The 15,951-nt window shown below is 37.3% G+C and overlaps 1 protein-coding gene across 1 annotated transcript; it reads left to right on the top strand.

The window, feature by feature from the left end:
• Window positions 1-8,551: 8,551 nt before the first annotated feature.
• LOC311063688 (nuclear factor 7, ovary-like) lies at window positions 8,552-10,972 on the top strand. The gene has a single exon (XM_084083233.1). The coding sequence runs from the start codon at window positions 8,592-8,594 to the stop codon at window positions 10,020-10,022; it is 1,431 nt and encodes a 476-aa protein (XP_083939359.1). The 5' UTR covers window positions 8,552-8,591; the 3' UTR covers window positions 10,023-10,972.
• Window positions 10,973-15,951: the final 4,979 nt, after the last annotated feature.

The following is a 15,951-nucleotide window of genomic DNA, read 5'->3' as shown; positions in this document are numbered from 1 at the left end:
TAATAGTTTTTTGAAAAATTATTAAGAAAATAATCACACCAGTCGGCCACATGGTGGCGCTATAACAGCCCCCTTTACCTTTTGGCCTATAACTCTTGAACCGTAGGTCGTAAAATCAAAATGTCTTTTTCCCTGGATTCCTTGGGTCACGACGCATCTTCCCATATAGGCCACGCCCATTTGCGTCAGGATAGATTTTCCGCCATTTTGAATTTTCTTCAAAACACACTTTTTGCTCCTTTTCCTTCAATTTTTTTCCAAATCTCACACAAATCGGTACACGTGATCTATGGACCCATGCGATAAACCTATCCAAGCGGAATTTTGATAGTCCGTACCGTCCGTCCGTAAATGGCTTCCAAAGTTAGCGGGAGGGGCCCGTTTGACCAAAAATGCCATAAATCACGAACAAGACGTCCGGTCAATCCCAAATTTGAATCACATGTCGAGGGTGGTATACTAAACCAATCCCCAAAAGCATTTCTACTTTGATCCATAGGGGGCGCCACGAATGCTCGAAATGTAACCGTTTGATGCAAAAACATGCTTTTTGGGGGATCAATCCTCTCAAAATGAAACGCAGGCGATCTCAGGAGTGACGTCACGATGTAATTGGCGCAGTCTCCGACGGTATTCCTCCCGGCGTATTACTGGAGTCCCGACCGCGTCGGCGCAACCACACTCTGCAATTTCCCCGGAATTGCGACGCGTCTAGTTAGTGTGGTTGCCCAACAGGGCAACCAGACTATTGTTATTGATAAACTGAGATAAACAATATTTCAAACCGCTATTTCTCCCACAGTTTTTATCCCCCAATGTTGTGCCATATGTCAAAATGACCGTCTAAATCGGGAATCGTGCGCGTGTATAGGGCTAAGAGATTGGTTGAATAGTTTAATTGATATTAATTTATTAGTGCCATTAAATGTCCCCATCCGCTTTAATGGAAAAGTGAAAAAACTCAAATTCAAGTATTTTTTTCTCAGAAACCGTAAGAGCTAGAGTTATCAGATGTGGAGGGATAATTCATAATATTGTCCGAAATTATTGAAAAAAATATCACACAATTCGGCCTCATGGTGGCGCTATAACAGCCCCCTTTACGTTTTGGCCTGTAACTCTTGAACCGTAGGTCCGAAAATCAAAATTTCTTTTCACCTGGATTCCTTGGGTCACTACGCATCTCCCCATATAGGCCACGCCCATTTGCGTCAGGATAGATTTTTTGATATTGATTTATTTCTGCATTAAATTTCCCCATCCACTTTAATGGGAATTGCAAAAACTCCCATTCAAGTATTTTTTTCTCGGAAACCGTAAAGGCTACAGTTACAAGATTTGGAGGGGAGGTTAATAGTTTTTTGCGAAATTATTATGAAAAGAATCACACCAGTCGGCCACATGGTGGCGCTATAACAGCCCACTTTACCTTTTGGCCTATAACTCTTGAACCGTAGGTCGTAAAATCAAAATGTCTTTTTCCCTAGATTCCTTGGGTCATTACGCAGCTCCCCATATAGGCCACGCCCATTTGCGTCAGGATAGATTTTCCGCCATTTTGAATTTTCTTCAAAACACACTTTTCGCTCCTTTTCCTACAATTTTTTCCCAAATCTCACACAAATCGGTACACGTGATCTATGGACCCCTGCGATAAACCTGTCCAAACGACATTATGATAGTCCGACCGGCGTCGGCGCAACCACACTTTGCAATTTCCCCGGAATTGCGACGCGTCTAGTTGTAACTGTTATTGAAGTGGTATACGTTTCACTCATTCTACCTACCAGTGGTGTAAAGTAACTAAGTACATTTACTTAGGTACTGTACGTAAGTACATTTTTTCCAATACTTTTGCTTCTACTCCACTACATCTCACATGCAAATATTGTACTTTTACTCCACTACAACTATTTGAAAACTTGTTACTAATTACTTTTCAGATATAAATTATGATATTATGAAACATGAACCACTTCAGCCCTATTTTATACATAGGTTATTTGAAAATAGCCGATCTACATGCTCACAACGCATTGCATGGCGACGTGTTGTGATTCTCAAATATTTTAGTACTTTTACTTTTTGTACTTTAAGTACATTTTGATGTCAATACTTTTGCACTTTTACTCAAGTACATTTTTAATTCCGTACTTACTTGTAACGGAGTACTTCTACATCGCAGTAGGCCTATTGATACTTTTACTTAAGTAAAACATTTGAGTACCCACCACTGCTACCTACCCTGTAGTTTGTTCAGTGGGCAAAGTTGCGATTGCAACTTTTTTTACTTAAAGTTGCAATTGCAAAAACATACTCTTACTTACAAGTAATTCAAGTCAATTGGAATAAAAAGCTGATGACACTAAGTCATATTGAACATCCAAAGACATATTGAGAGTTGTGTTCTATTCAGTGTGCCTGAACCTGAACAACACTTTATATTTATAAAAGTATATAAGTTATATTTGATAACTGTCACAGCCAGAATCTGATCATTTTAAGTCAAGGTTTGTCAAAGAGTAAACTCAACAGGAACTTTTACATAATGTATCTCTTTGCAACAGGTCTGTGGAGGTGTGTCAAAACTCCGCCCCCTGAGTGACTCATCTGAGACGATAAGATTGACCTTCAGATCAAACACAACTTCCAGGGAGGAGGACAGACTGTCTTTCCACATCAGCTACAGGAGGGAATACTGACCCAGACCACTGGAACCTGCTGCTGACTCTGTCAGCTGAATGGACTTTAACAACAACCACAATTCACAGTGAAAGTTAACTTCAGGGAACATTCTAGAGGAGGCAGTGTTATCACCACTGACTGACTTCCTGTATTGAGCAGAGTGTTTGTAGCTTCACTCAGACTCTCGGAGACTAAATGGCTTCCACGCCGTCTCTTCCCGAAGAGGATTATTCCTGTCCTGTGTGTTGTGACATCTTTAAAGATCCTGTCCTCCTGTCATGTAGCCACAGCTTCTGTAATATTTGTCTGCATGAATGGTGGCTACAGAATACAATAAAGCAATGTCCAGTTTGTAAGGAAATGCATTCAACAGATCACCCTGGAACCTGGCTCTGAAGAACCTGTGTGAGGCCTTCCTACAGGAGAGACCGGGAGCTTCAACACGTAAGACAGCATCAGTGTCTGAGGAAAGCTGCAAGTATGCTGAGATCTTTAATGAAGTTAAAAAGAAAAGTGACCAAGCAGCGAAACACATTAAGGTCCAGGCCCGACACACAAAGAGGCAGATTAAGGAACAGTTTAAGAAGCTTCACCGGTTTCTACGAGAGGAAGAGGAGGCCAGCATCACTGCACTGAGGGAAGAAGAGCAGCAGAAGAGTCAGATGATAAAGGAGAAGATTGAGGGTCTTAACAGAGACATATCAACCCTTTATAACAACATCAGAGACATGGGTGAGGGGCTGAGAGGACTGAGAGCTGACCACACCTCATTCCTGCAGAACTACAAGACTACAAAGGAAAGAGTCGAGCTCACAGTGCGGGAGTGGTCCACACAGCTGGTCTCTGGACCACGGATAGACGTGGCCAAACACCTGGGCAACCTGACCTTCAGAGTCTGGAACAAGATGAAGGACATTGTCTCCTACACCCCTGTCATTCTGGACCCCAACACTGCCCATCCAGGACTCGTCCTGTCTGATGATCTGACCAGTCTGAGAGATGGAGACAGAGATCCTGACAACCCAGGGAGGTTTGACCACTGTGGCTATCTCCTGGGTTCTGAGGGCTTTAACTCAGGGACTCACAGCTGGGATGTTGAGGTTGGAGACAATGCAGACTGGGATGTGGGTGTGGTGTCTTACCAGAAGGAGGAAGACGGAGGGGTCGATCAGCACTTCTGGATAATATGGTTTGAAGAAGGTGAATACACAGCAGGCTGCCAACCAAGGTCAATCACTGATCTCTCATTGGAGCAGAATCCTCAGAGGATCAGAGTCCAGCTGGACTGGGATGAAGGAAAGCTGTCATTCTCTGATCCTGATACTAACACACACATACACACCTTCACACACACTTTCACTGACACACTCTTTCCATTAATTTACACTCGTGATGAAACTGTCCCTCTGAAGATGTTACCTGGGAAGATCAGTGTAACTGTGGATCAATGCAGTTAGACATGATAATGATGACGATGATGATGATGATGATGGTGGTGGTGGTGGTAAGACATATTTCTTTAAAGGGGAATATTACCCAGTTTTGATTGTGTTGTTGTCAATGACAATCAACACTAATAAGTATCTCCTAAAGCAACGCCCTGAACTATGATGTCATCAGAATAGTTGGTTAGTCAGTGACAATGTTGAGTGCTTTTTTGTATCAATATACTAATACTGTACATTTTCTCGTCATTTTATCTATTATACAAGTAAAACAAAAACACCAACTTGTGTTTAAAGAGTTTGACCTACTTATCAAAAGGATTTACAAGGATTTACAGCCTGATATCCTGTCCTGTGGCAACTAAAAAGATGTAAGAATAAATGAATGTGTAGGGGGTGAAAGGAATGAAAACAGTCTAAGGGGTAGGTATGGATATGAACAGGAAAACAAGACAATCAACTAAAAGTGTAAATACAATGTCAAAACAACGTTGAGTCAATCTGGTAGAGTTGTTTTAACTGTACTGTGTTCTTCATGTTCGCTCAACTGTCCTTCTGTTCACTGTTTATTGTATTGTCTCTCAATGACATGGGGGGGTCTTTTAGTAAACACAGTGTGTAGATATTTAGTATTTGAATAAATCATTTCATACTTAATGAAATTCATTATAATAATTTTCAACATTTATAGTGTTTGTGAAAGCATAAAAGAAGACTAGTATAATGGGCTCTATTCAGGGGTGGATTACAGAACTGGGCCTATACTGGGCCCAAGAACTCAGGAGGTCCTAATCCAGAGCATTTGTGTGAATTTCCGTGGTTATTAAATGTACATTTCTTGTCAAAGGGAATATGTAGCCTAAACATTCACTTTGAAGATGTCACCAGAAACAAACCATCAGGACACCATTTCAGTTGAGTGTCTATTGCAGTGGTTCTCAAACCTTTTCATGTCAAGGACCCCAAAATGTATATGTATTTGGTAACAGACCCCCATCTGAAAAGGTTTTGTGCCAGGGACCCCCAGAAGAGAAGATATATATTAAAAAAATATTAATATTATCAATATTTTAACATAACAGATGTACAAGCACGCAGCGTGACACAAAGTGACACACCGATCAGCTCTGACATTATAAAGTATGACATCTTATAAGATGCTGAGCAGAGGTCAGAGGTCACTATGTTATATTACATTAAAGTGTGTTCAAACTGCAGGACCCACAGCTGGTCTCAGGACCACTGACCAGGGACCCTCAGGGTTCCTTGAGAGGGTTCCAAATGGACTCTTATAGGTGTGTAACTCAGAGGTATGAGGGCCCTTGAACCCAATCCAACAGAGAGTTTGAAATAATCAGGGCATTCATAGGTCTCACATCACAAGCTGTGAGTAAAGAGCAGTAAAGACGGCATATATACTGTGTGTGTGTGTGTGTGTGTGTGTGTGTGTGTGTGTGTGTGTGTGTGTGTGTGTGTGTGTGTGTGTGTGTGTCAACATGATCTGAAGTCCATTCTTTTACAGTCTCTATGCTTTCATGCAATGCGCGGTGCCCTTTAAGTGTTACGACAGTACTGATTTACGGATGTTTTTACGGCAGCTGTTCCTTCTCACGTTGGTAGAGGAAACCAAAGCGCGGGTCCGGGGTCAGATGTTGTTGCCTGTGTGAGAAACATCAAGTGACTCTAAAGTATCTTCTGTGAGACTCTCTTCTGTTAGGTGAGCACTGAACATGTTGATTTAAGAGCGTTAACAGTATCTAATGTGTCATATGATATTAGCCTTAGATCAAGAACACTATCGTAGATTTATTTGATCGATTTTGACATTTTCATATCTACGAGAGTCTTAGCCCCCCCCCAGCTTTTCTTAGTCTGTGGCCGATTCTGTAGGAAGTTCCCGGTGGTGATGGGGCGCATCCGGTGAAAGCCGGAATTACACCCAATGTAAAAAAGAAGTAAACGAGGGTTCGGCCACAGACGGGATTAAAACACTCATTTATTGAAAGATATGGGCTAATACATTACAAACATGCTCCGTAAACATATTTAACATTTGGGGCAAGCGGGTAAACACCTTATATGTTGCATCTGGACATGTTTGGAGAAATACAGGCTTTATTGGTGACATTCCAGGGTGGTCGCTAAGACTCATGTCAAAATCTATAAAATACATCTACGATAGTCTTGATCTAAGGCTATTAATATGTAATATGTTGTTTGATTTATGGTTAAAAGTTTTACAACTACATTAACGTTTATTATCATTCAACTTTGGCCAGTAGTTGTATTGTAATACGAATCTTAGCCCAGACAGAGTGTTAGTGAGTTCTCTCTAACGCTCTGCCAGCTGAGCTGCTCTGCTCATAGACCAACATTACACCGCCGTGAGAGGTCTCCGTCTTTAGTAAAAAATAAACTAAACTATTTAGCTTCTCACCGAAACAAAGGCTGTTTTGTGTTGTTGAAAGTCTGTATTCCAGGGTGGGAAGACTCTCAGCACCCCACCTTCTCTGTATAATACACTTTTGGGGCAGAAAATAACATATTTACCGCCAGACGGAAATCATTTTATTTACTCCACTGCGCCCCCTACAGATCTGGTCAATATAAATTACCATTGAGCAGATTTATAGAGGGCGCAGTGGAGTAAATAAAATATTTGTACAAGGAAATAAAATACATTCTACAGTTGGTACAGCTACATGGTCTTTGTAATAATGTTGTCATGAGCTGCAGCATTGGTTACACAAACACTACCTGTCATTATATATGAGAGTCTTGTATCAAGGCTAGGTATAAATGAGTCACAGTGAAGCTATCAGTGTATGATATGAATAACTATTGAGTTGTGTGTTTGTCTGGAGGGAGTGATACTTGACACTTATTAAACCATTAGGTTGATCTAAGTGTGAAAACAAACCATAGCGTTGTCCCAGTTCTGTAGAAATAAACACAATGCTTGTCCTGTCAGTATATAATCAATGGCTTTCACAAAAATCCACTTTTGTCATGTTGTTATGACAGACTTACTGCCAGTAATAATCTCTGAATCTGCAGTATTGCATTTTTATAAAGTGTTCTTGTTTTGCTGTGTTTTACACCTACACAATGGTGGAGTAACCAAGTAACTGAATTTACTCAGTACTGTATTCAAGTACAATGTTGAGGTACCTTGAGTATTTACATGTTCAGTTCTCTATACAGTACATCTACTTCTCTAAATCTCAGAGGAGAATATTGTGCTTTTAATTCCACTGCAGTCATTTAAAAACTTTATTTACATATTTGCATATTTAATTATTTATACGTATTATTACAATACATACACTAACCAATTAAACCCTATTTTATACTTGGGATACTGAAAAATAGCCGATTTACAAGCTCTCAATGTGCCGCTTCGAGTTGTGACTTGTGTAGATCTGCTATTTTTGTTGTGAAATGGGACATTCTGCATAATGAGCACTGCAAGTATATTTTGCAGCCAACATTCTTTTTTACTTTTACTCAAGTAAAAGTTGTAAAGCATTTTTTACTTACTTTTTACTTGTGACAGTATTTCTACATTGTAGTTCTGATACTTTTACTCTTAACTTTTTAGTTTCAAGGCCCACTATGACTCTTGAGAGTGTACAAATGGAACCAAAAGGACCCTTACAGGTCCATTTGGTATTTTGGTTCCATTTGTACACTCTCAGAGTTACATACCTGTAAGTGTCCATTTGGAACCCCCTCAAGTAACCCAGAGGTATACAATAATGTACTTGTTCATACATTTCTTTAATGAAGGCTGATTTGTTTATTTATTTTCAAATCTAGGAATGGTTAAAGGGAAGCGTTAAGGAATCAGACCGTTGAGATAATTATGTCCACAGGCAAAACACGTGGAGTGAAGCTTTAAAGTTATTGCACTGACAGCATGTTCAGGTTTCAGTACTCTGGGGTATTTGCATGGGTTAAGTAGACTCCCTCCGGCTCTTCCTGTTTCCTGTCTATACTAATTATATAGGAAATAAAAGACTGCCCTGACTTTGATACATCTCATTCAACCAATTCAATATGTTTGGGCCGTACGTTATACGAGTATTAAATTAAGTGTGTGTGTGTGTGTGTGTGTGTGTGTGTGTGTGTGTGTGTGTGTGTGTGTGTGTGTGTGTGTGTGTGTGTGTGTGTGTGTGTGTGTGTGTGTGTGTGTGTGTGTGTGTGTGTGTGTGTGTCAAAGATCCACCCCCGTCAGACCCGTCAGTGAGGAGGACAGACTGTCTTTCCACATCAGCTACAGGAGGGAACCCAGACCACTGGAACCTGCTGCTGACTCTGTCAGCTGAATGGACTTTAGCAACAACCACGATCCACAGTGAAAGTAAACTTCAGGGAACATTCTAGAGGAAGAAGTGTTACTACGACTGACTGACTTCCTGTATTGAGCAGAGTGTTTGTATAGCTTCACTCAGAGACTAAATGGCTTCCACGTCGTCTCTTCCAGAAGAGGATTATTCCTGTCCTGTGTGTCGTGACATCTTTAAAGATCCTGTTCTCCTGTCATGTAGCCACAGCTTCTGTAATGCTTGTCTGCAGGAATGGTGGAGACGGAAGACAATAAAGGAATGTCCAGTTTGTAAGGAAATACATTCAACAGATAATCTACCCCGTAACCTGGCTCTGAAGAACCTGTGTGAGGCCTTCATACAGGAGAGACAGAGAGCTTCAAAACGTAAGAGAACTTCATCAGGGTCTGAGGATCTCTGCAGTCTGCATGCTGAGAAACTCAAACTGTTCTGCCTGGAATGTCAACAGCCAGTGTGTCTTGTGTGTCGAGATTCTAAAAAACACACCAACCACAGTTTCAGACCCATCGATGAAGCTGCTCTGGATCACAAGGAGGAAGTCCAGGAATTACTGAAGCCTTTACAGGAGAAACTGAAGGTCTTTCATCAAGTTAAAAAAAAGAGTTACCGAACAGTGAAACACATTAAGGTCCAGGCCCGGCACACAGAGAGACAGATTAAGGAACAGTTTAAGAAGCTTCACCAGTTTCTACAAGAGGAAGAAGAGGCCAGCATCACTGCACTGAGGGATGAAGAGCAGCAGAAGAGTCGGATGATGAAGGAGAAGATTGAGGGTCTGAACAGAGACATATTAACCCTTTCAAACAACATCAGAGCCATAGAGGAAGAGCTGAGAGCTGAACACATCTCATTCCTGCAGAACTATAAGACCACAATGGAAAGAGTCCAGTTCACACTGCAGGACCAGCTGTGGGAGCTGGTCTCAGGACCACTGATAGACGTGACCAAACACCTGGGCAACCTGACCTTCAGAGTCTGGGACAAGATGAAAGACATTGTCTCCTACACTCCTGTCATTCTGGACCCCAACACTGCCCATCCATCATACACCCTGTCTGATGATCTGACCAGTGTGAGATGGGGAGCGGATCAGGAGCTGCCTGACAACCCAGAGAGGTTTGACGAAGTTGGCCTCGTACTGGGTTCTGAGGGCTTTAACTCAGGGACTCACGGCTGGGATGTTGAGGTTGGAGACAACGCAGACTGGGTAGTGGGTGTGTTAGCAGAGTCTTACCAGAGGAAGGGAGACAGAGGGGATCAGCACTGGAGAATAGGGTTATTTGAAGGTAAATACAGAGCACGCTCCTCATCAGGGTCAGTCACTGTTCTCTCATTGAAGCAGAATCCTCAGAGGATCAGAGTCCAGCTGGACTGGGATGAAGGAAAGCTGTCATTCTCTGATCCCGATACTAACACACACATACACACCTTCACACACACTTTCACTGACACACTCTTTCCATACATTTACACTTATGCTGATATTGTCCCTCTGAAGATGTTACCTGGGAAGATCAGTGTAACTGTGGATCAATGCAGTTAGACATGATGATGATGATGATGATGATGATAAGACATTGAGAGTTTAAAGGAGGATATTACTCATATCATCTAAATGATTGTGTTGTGGTCAATGACAGTCACATTAACAAGTGTTTTATAACGCTGTGGTTCTCAAACCTTTTCATGTCAAGGACCCCCAAATGTATTTGGCCGTGGACCCCCATCTTAAAATATTTTGTGCCAGTTTTTTTTTTGGGATAGCCAACATATTTTGGATAGCCAACATATAGATGGATAAAGTGGTTAAAATGATTGTGATTCTATATTAACTATAGGATAATAAGGATAATTCCTTTTAACAGGTCGTTCATGAAAGTCCTTGCGGTCTTGTTTCCAATGAGAACCTGTGAGCAATTAGTGGTTAAGAGTCTTGCTCAGGGACAAATTTCATTTCATCGACACATATGCTGGCCTGGCCTGGAATCGAACGTGGGGCAACCAGGGCCTTTGGCTCCCTAGGCGGGCTCACTAACCACTCAGCTATGGCCGTATACACCTTGGAACCCCCCCAAGGACCCCAATTTTGAGAACCACTGTCCTCAGGCAGTGATTCTCATCCTATGGGTTTTTTCTTTAAACCTGTAGAAATTAGTTTCCATTGTTATCCCGATAAATTTAAATCCCTATTTAACAGGATGACAATGAAAACTCTGTTTTTGATGACATCTGTGATGTCACAAGCAAGTCACAGTGAGTCAAGTTGTTATTTTTGTTTTGTCTTTTAATTTTTGGGTCTTCATACTCACTGAACTGTGCTGTTAGCTGTTTTTCTTTTCATTCAGTCTCTTTAATGAGATGGGAGACTATCTGTTACTGATGTGTAATGGGACTGCATTCCTAATTAAAGTCTGACTATAGAAACATGATCTGGAGTCATGGTTGTTTTTATAGTGAGGTAGTGGATGCATGTGTGATTCTAGTCTAGTCTTACTGCAGGGTGTGTTGGCATGACGTCTGTGACTAAAACTGCTGTGTAGTTATTTTGTATTTGAAGAAATAATTTCATACATAATGAATTTAATTACAATCATTTTCAACATTCATAGTGTTTTGTACTGCATCATAATGATGAAAGCATAAAGGAAGACTAGCATTATAATAATAATACTACAATGAATTGCTTTTCTTAGTACTCAACGTCGCTTTACAAAACGGAAAATTAAATTAAAACTTATTAGGAAAAAAATAGATTAAAAAGTTAAACACTATAGAAGTAAAGGTATAAAAGAGGGATTAGGTAGGGAATGCTAGTCTGAAAAGGTGGCTTTTGAGTGTGGTTTTAAACGTGGCGAGGGTGGGAGCAGCTTTGATGTGAGGTGGGAGTGAGTTCCATGGGGCCCACAGAGAAGGCCCCCCCAAGTGAAAAAAAAATGTATTTTTTTTGTGCTAAAGTATACTTTTAGCACAAAAAGTATGTTAATTGTCAATTTGAACTTTTGTCAAAGCATACTAACAGTGCATTTTTGGGCAAAATATATTTTAGCAAATATAATCAGAGTGTATTCAAAATATATTTCTACAAAGCACATTTAATGTCAACATGAATTAAGTTGTAATTTAGCACATTGTTCAAAGTGTACTAAACAAAAAATATATATTTAATTAAATAAGAATGTACTTTTCAAAAGTCTATTCATATACTGTTGAATTGTTGTTTAACTTAAGTACATTTAATGTTAAATATATTTTTAATTATTATATTTTAAGTGCTTTTAAAGTATATTCATAGCAAATTATCCTCAATATACACTTATTTTAAGATATACTATAATATGCTTATTAAAAGTATACTTTTCACAAAAACTATTTAAAATATGTTCAAGTATATATTTTTGTAAGTATGTTAATGCCTATTGTATTGAAATTTCACTCAAGTACTACTTCGTAAAAGTACACTTTTCATCAGTGCATTTATAGTATAAGGCTGGAAAAATATACTGAAAAAGCATTATACTTAATGTTTGCTTTAGTATACTTTATAAGTATACTATTTATGAATATGTTCCCGGATGCTATTAGTAATATACTTCTTAACATTATACTTATAATATGCTTGTTTTAAAGTGCATTCAAAACGTATTTCTACAAAGCACATTAAATGTTAACATAAATTAATTTGTAATTTAGGACATTTGTGAAAAGTCTACAAAACAAAAAATATATATTTAATTAAATTAAAATGTACTTTTCAAAAGTCTATTCATATACTGTTGAATTGTTGTTTAACTTAAGTACATTTAATGTTAAATGTATTTTAAATACTTATATTTTAAGTGCTTTTAAAGTATATTCATAGCAAATTATCCTCAATAGGCACTTCTTTTAAGATATACTATAATATGCTTATTAAAAGTATACTTTTCACAAAAACTATTTAAAATATGTTCAAGTATATATTTTTGTAAGTATGTTAATGCCTATTTTATTGAAGTTTCACTTAAGTACTACTTCGTAAAAGTTCACTTTTCATCAGTGTATTTATAGTATAAGGCTGAAAAAATATACTGAAAAAGTATTATACTTAAAGTTTGCTTTACTATACTTTATAAGTATACTATTTATGAATATGTTCCAGATGCTATTAGTAATATACTTCTTAACATTATACTTCTAATATACCTGTTTTAAAGTGCATTCAAAACATATTTCTACAAAGCACATTAAATACTAACATAAATTAATTTGTAATTTAGCACAATTTTTTTTAAAGTTTACTAATGTGCTTTGTAAAAATATATTTTGAATGCACTTTAAAACAAGTATATTACAAGTATAATTTCAAGAAGTATATTACTCCTGGATGCTATTAGTAATATACCTCTTAACATTATACTTGTAATATACTTGTTTTAAAGTGCATTCAAAATATATTTTGACAAAGCACATTAGTAAACTTTAAAAAAATGTGCTTAGTTAGTATTTCATGTGCTTTGTAGAAGTATATATTGAATGCACTTTAAAACAAGTATATTACAAGTATAATGTTAAGAAGTATATTACTAATAGCATCCGGGAACATATTCATGATAGTATACTTAAAAAGTATACTAAAGCAAACTTTAAGTATAATGCTTTTTCGGTATATTTTTTCAGCCTTATATTATAAATGCACTGATGAAAAGTGTACTTTTACGAAGTAGTACTTAAGTGAAACTTCAATAAAATAGACATTAACATACTTACAAAAATATATACTTGAACATATTTTAAATCGTTTTTGTGAAAAGTATACTTTTAATAAGTATATTATAGTATATCTTAAAATAAGTGCATATTGAGGATAATCTACTATAAATATACTGTAAAAGCACTTATACTATAATCATTTAAATATATTTAACATTAAATGTACTTAAGTTAAACAAAAAATAAACATTATATGAATACACTTTTGAAAAGCACATTTTTATTTAATTAAATATATATATACTTTAATTACAAATATACTTACAGTATCTATCTGAAGGACACTTTTGCTGATGTCATTAAAGTATACTATCATTACATTTATGGTGGCTAGAGGAAGTCCATTTCCCAGCATGCACTGAGGCGCAGTGCATGCTGGGAAATTTGTGTTATTGTTCTTATTTGTGTTATTATTTGAATATGGGAATGCGTAGTGCGGTTATGTTATGGGTTATTGAGTTTAGTGTTTTGTTTTGGTGCTATTTGGTGATTTATGGTATTTTATGTCATTTGTTAGTAAAACCATGACTGTAAATGTCTGTTTGTTTGGTCAGTCTCTCTCCCCTTTTCACATCATTAAATATAGCGTGAGTGTGTTGTTGAAGGTTGTATCAATTGAGAGTTGTCATAGCTCTTACAGACAACTAAACCTCAAGCATTCACGTTACATTGCTCTTCCATTCGTGTAGGGTTATTTTGAAAAAATATTAAATTACATTTCACAGAAGAATATTGAATATACTCATTTGTACTTTTTTATAAAATTCAATTTAAATTATGTTGATTGGAAACATTTAAGTTGTACTTAATATACCAAAAGTTGCACTACAGATAAGCTAAAACATATCTTTAATATACTTTTATGTACTTTCTCCCCCACAATAAAAAATACAATTTAATTACAAATATACTTATAGTACAGTTTTGCTGATGTCATTAAAGTGTACTATCATTCAATTTATAGTGTATTACCAATACATATCAAGTACTAAATAAATAAATATAGAGTATAGCAATTATGCTTAAAATATACTTTCAATGTAATAATAGTATATTTTAAATTAACTAACTGTGTACATTTAGTTAAATTGAGTTGTAGTTGAAATACATTATTATTACATTGAAAGTATATTTTAGCACATTTGGATTGTAGTTTAAATACTTTATTATTACATTGATAGTATACTTGAAACTATTAAAAGTATACTTCACATTCATTTATTTTATACTCCAAGTATATTTGTAATACATTGATTGTATATTTTAAGCATAATTGCTATATACTCTATATATATTTATTTAGTACTTGATATGTATTTGTAATGCACTATAAATGTAATGATAGTATACTTCAGCAATTGTACTTCAGTTAAGTAAAGTTGTAATTAAATTGTATTTTTTTGGGGGGGGAAAGTACATAAAAGTATATTAAAGATATGTTTTAGCATATCTTTAGTTCAACTTTTAATATACTAAGTACTACTTAAGTGGTTCCAAAATAACACAATTTAAATGTAATTTATCAAGTACAAAAAGAGTATATTAAGTATACTTCTGAAAAATATATTTAGTATATTATTTTTTCACTTGGGCCGTCACCCCCAGGTTGGATCACTTTAAAAGAGTTGACATTATTTATTTCTATATTGTAGAGATCAGTTTTAATTGTCTTAAGATGAAAGGCAGAGTGACAAGACTAGTGATGATGTCACCAAGAGACACATGCTGGAGCTGCTTTTTAGATGGTTAATGGAACATTATGATATAATAATGTAACATTAGAACACTATGATATAATAATATAGAACAATATAGAATCCTTCCATGGTGATTTAGCTATGAACTCAGAGCAGTAAGGCTAAGTAAATACATTCAAGCTAAACTCATGTGGATGTAATATTAACAATTCTATGAGCCACACAGTTCAGTGTCAAATGGACATCAGCTCATATAAAGTGTTAATGTTCTGATATCCAGTTTAGGGAGACCGTTTTGAGACACGATTCAATATCATTTGAATAGAACAATATACATGTTTTGGTGTGTATTTTGCATGTAATCACGGCCCCCATATCAATATAACTGTGGGTGTAACATAGATTCAGATTCACTTTATTCTCACTCAGATGCACTGTTTAGGTACATACATGGACATGCAGGTTTACCCTGCATGTCCACTAGATGTCACTATTGACTATTATCAACCTATAAAGCTGTACAAGAACAATGTGAGAGTTAAACAGTGTGAATGGTCATGTTTCTTGTAGACATGCTACTTGTAGACAGCAGGTATTGCAATAGTAGACATGACATGCAGTGTTGTCTACTGCAGTGGTTCTCAAACTTTTTCATGTCAAGGACCCCCAAATTGACACTTATTAGCCCGCAGACCCCCATTTCAAAAGATATGCCAGGGTCCCCCATAAGAGACGATTTTTTACGGCTCTTGCAGTGATTCTCAACCATTTCAATTTCAAGGACCCCCAGTTTGACATGCATTAGGCTGCGGACGTTAGGGTCCATTTGGTTCCATTTGTACACTCTCAGAGTTACAGATCCATAAGGGTCCATTTGGTTCCTATCCATCATTTAGCTGGGGACCCCCTGGAACCCCCTCAAGTACCCCTGGGGGTCCCCGGACCCCACTTTTAGAACCAATGGTGTACTGTCACATAATATGACAGTCTTGCATCAAGGCTCGATCAAGTGTGAAAACAAACCAT

The sequence above is a fragment of the Gymnoscopelus microlampas genome (genome assembly GCF_963454915.1).
Source record: "Gymnoscopelus microlampas genome assembly, chromosome: 16".
NCBI classification, from domain to species: Eukaryota; Metazoa; Chordata; class Actinopteri; order Myctophiformes; family Myctophidae; genus Gymnoscopelus; species Gymnoscopelus microlampas.
The sequence above is the reverse complement of the archived record's forward strand: the minus strand, read 5'-3'. Positions and strand labels throughout refer to the sequence as shown.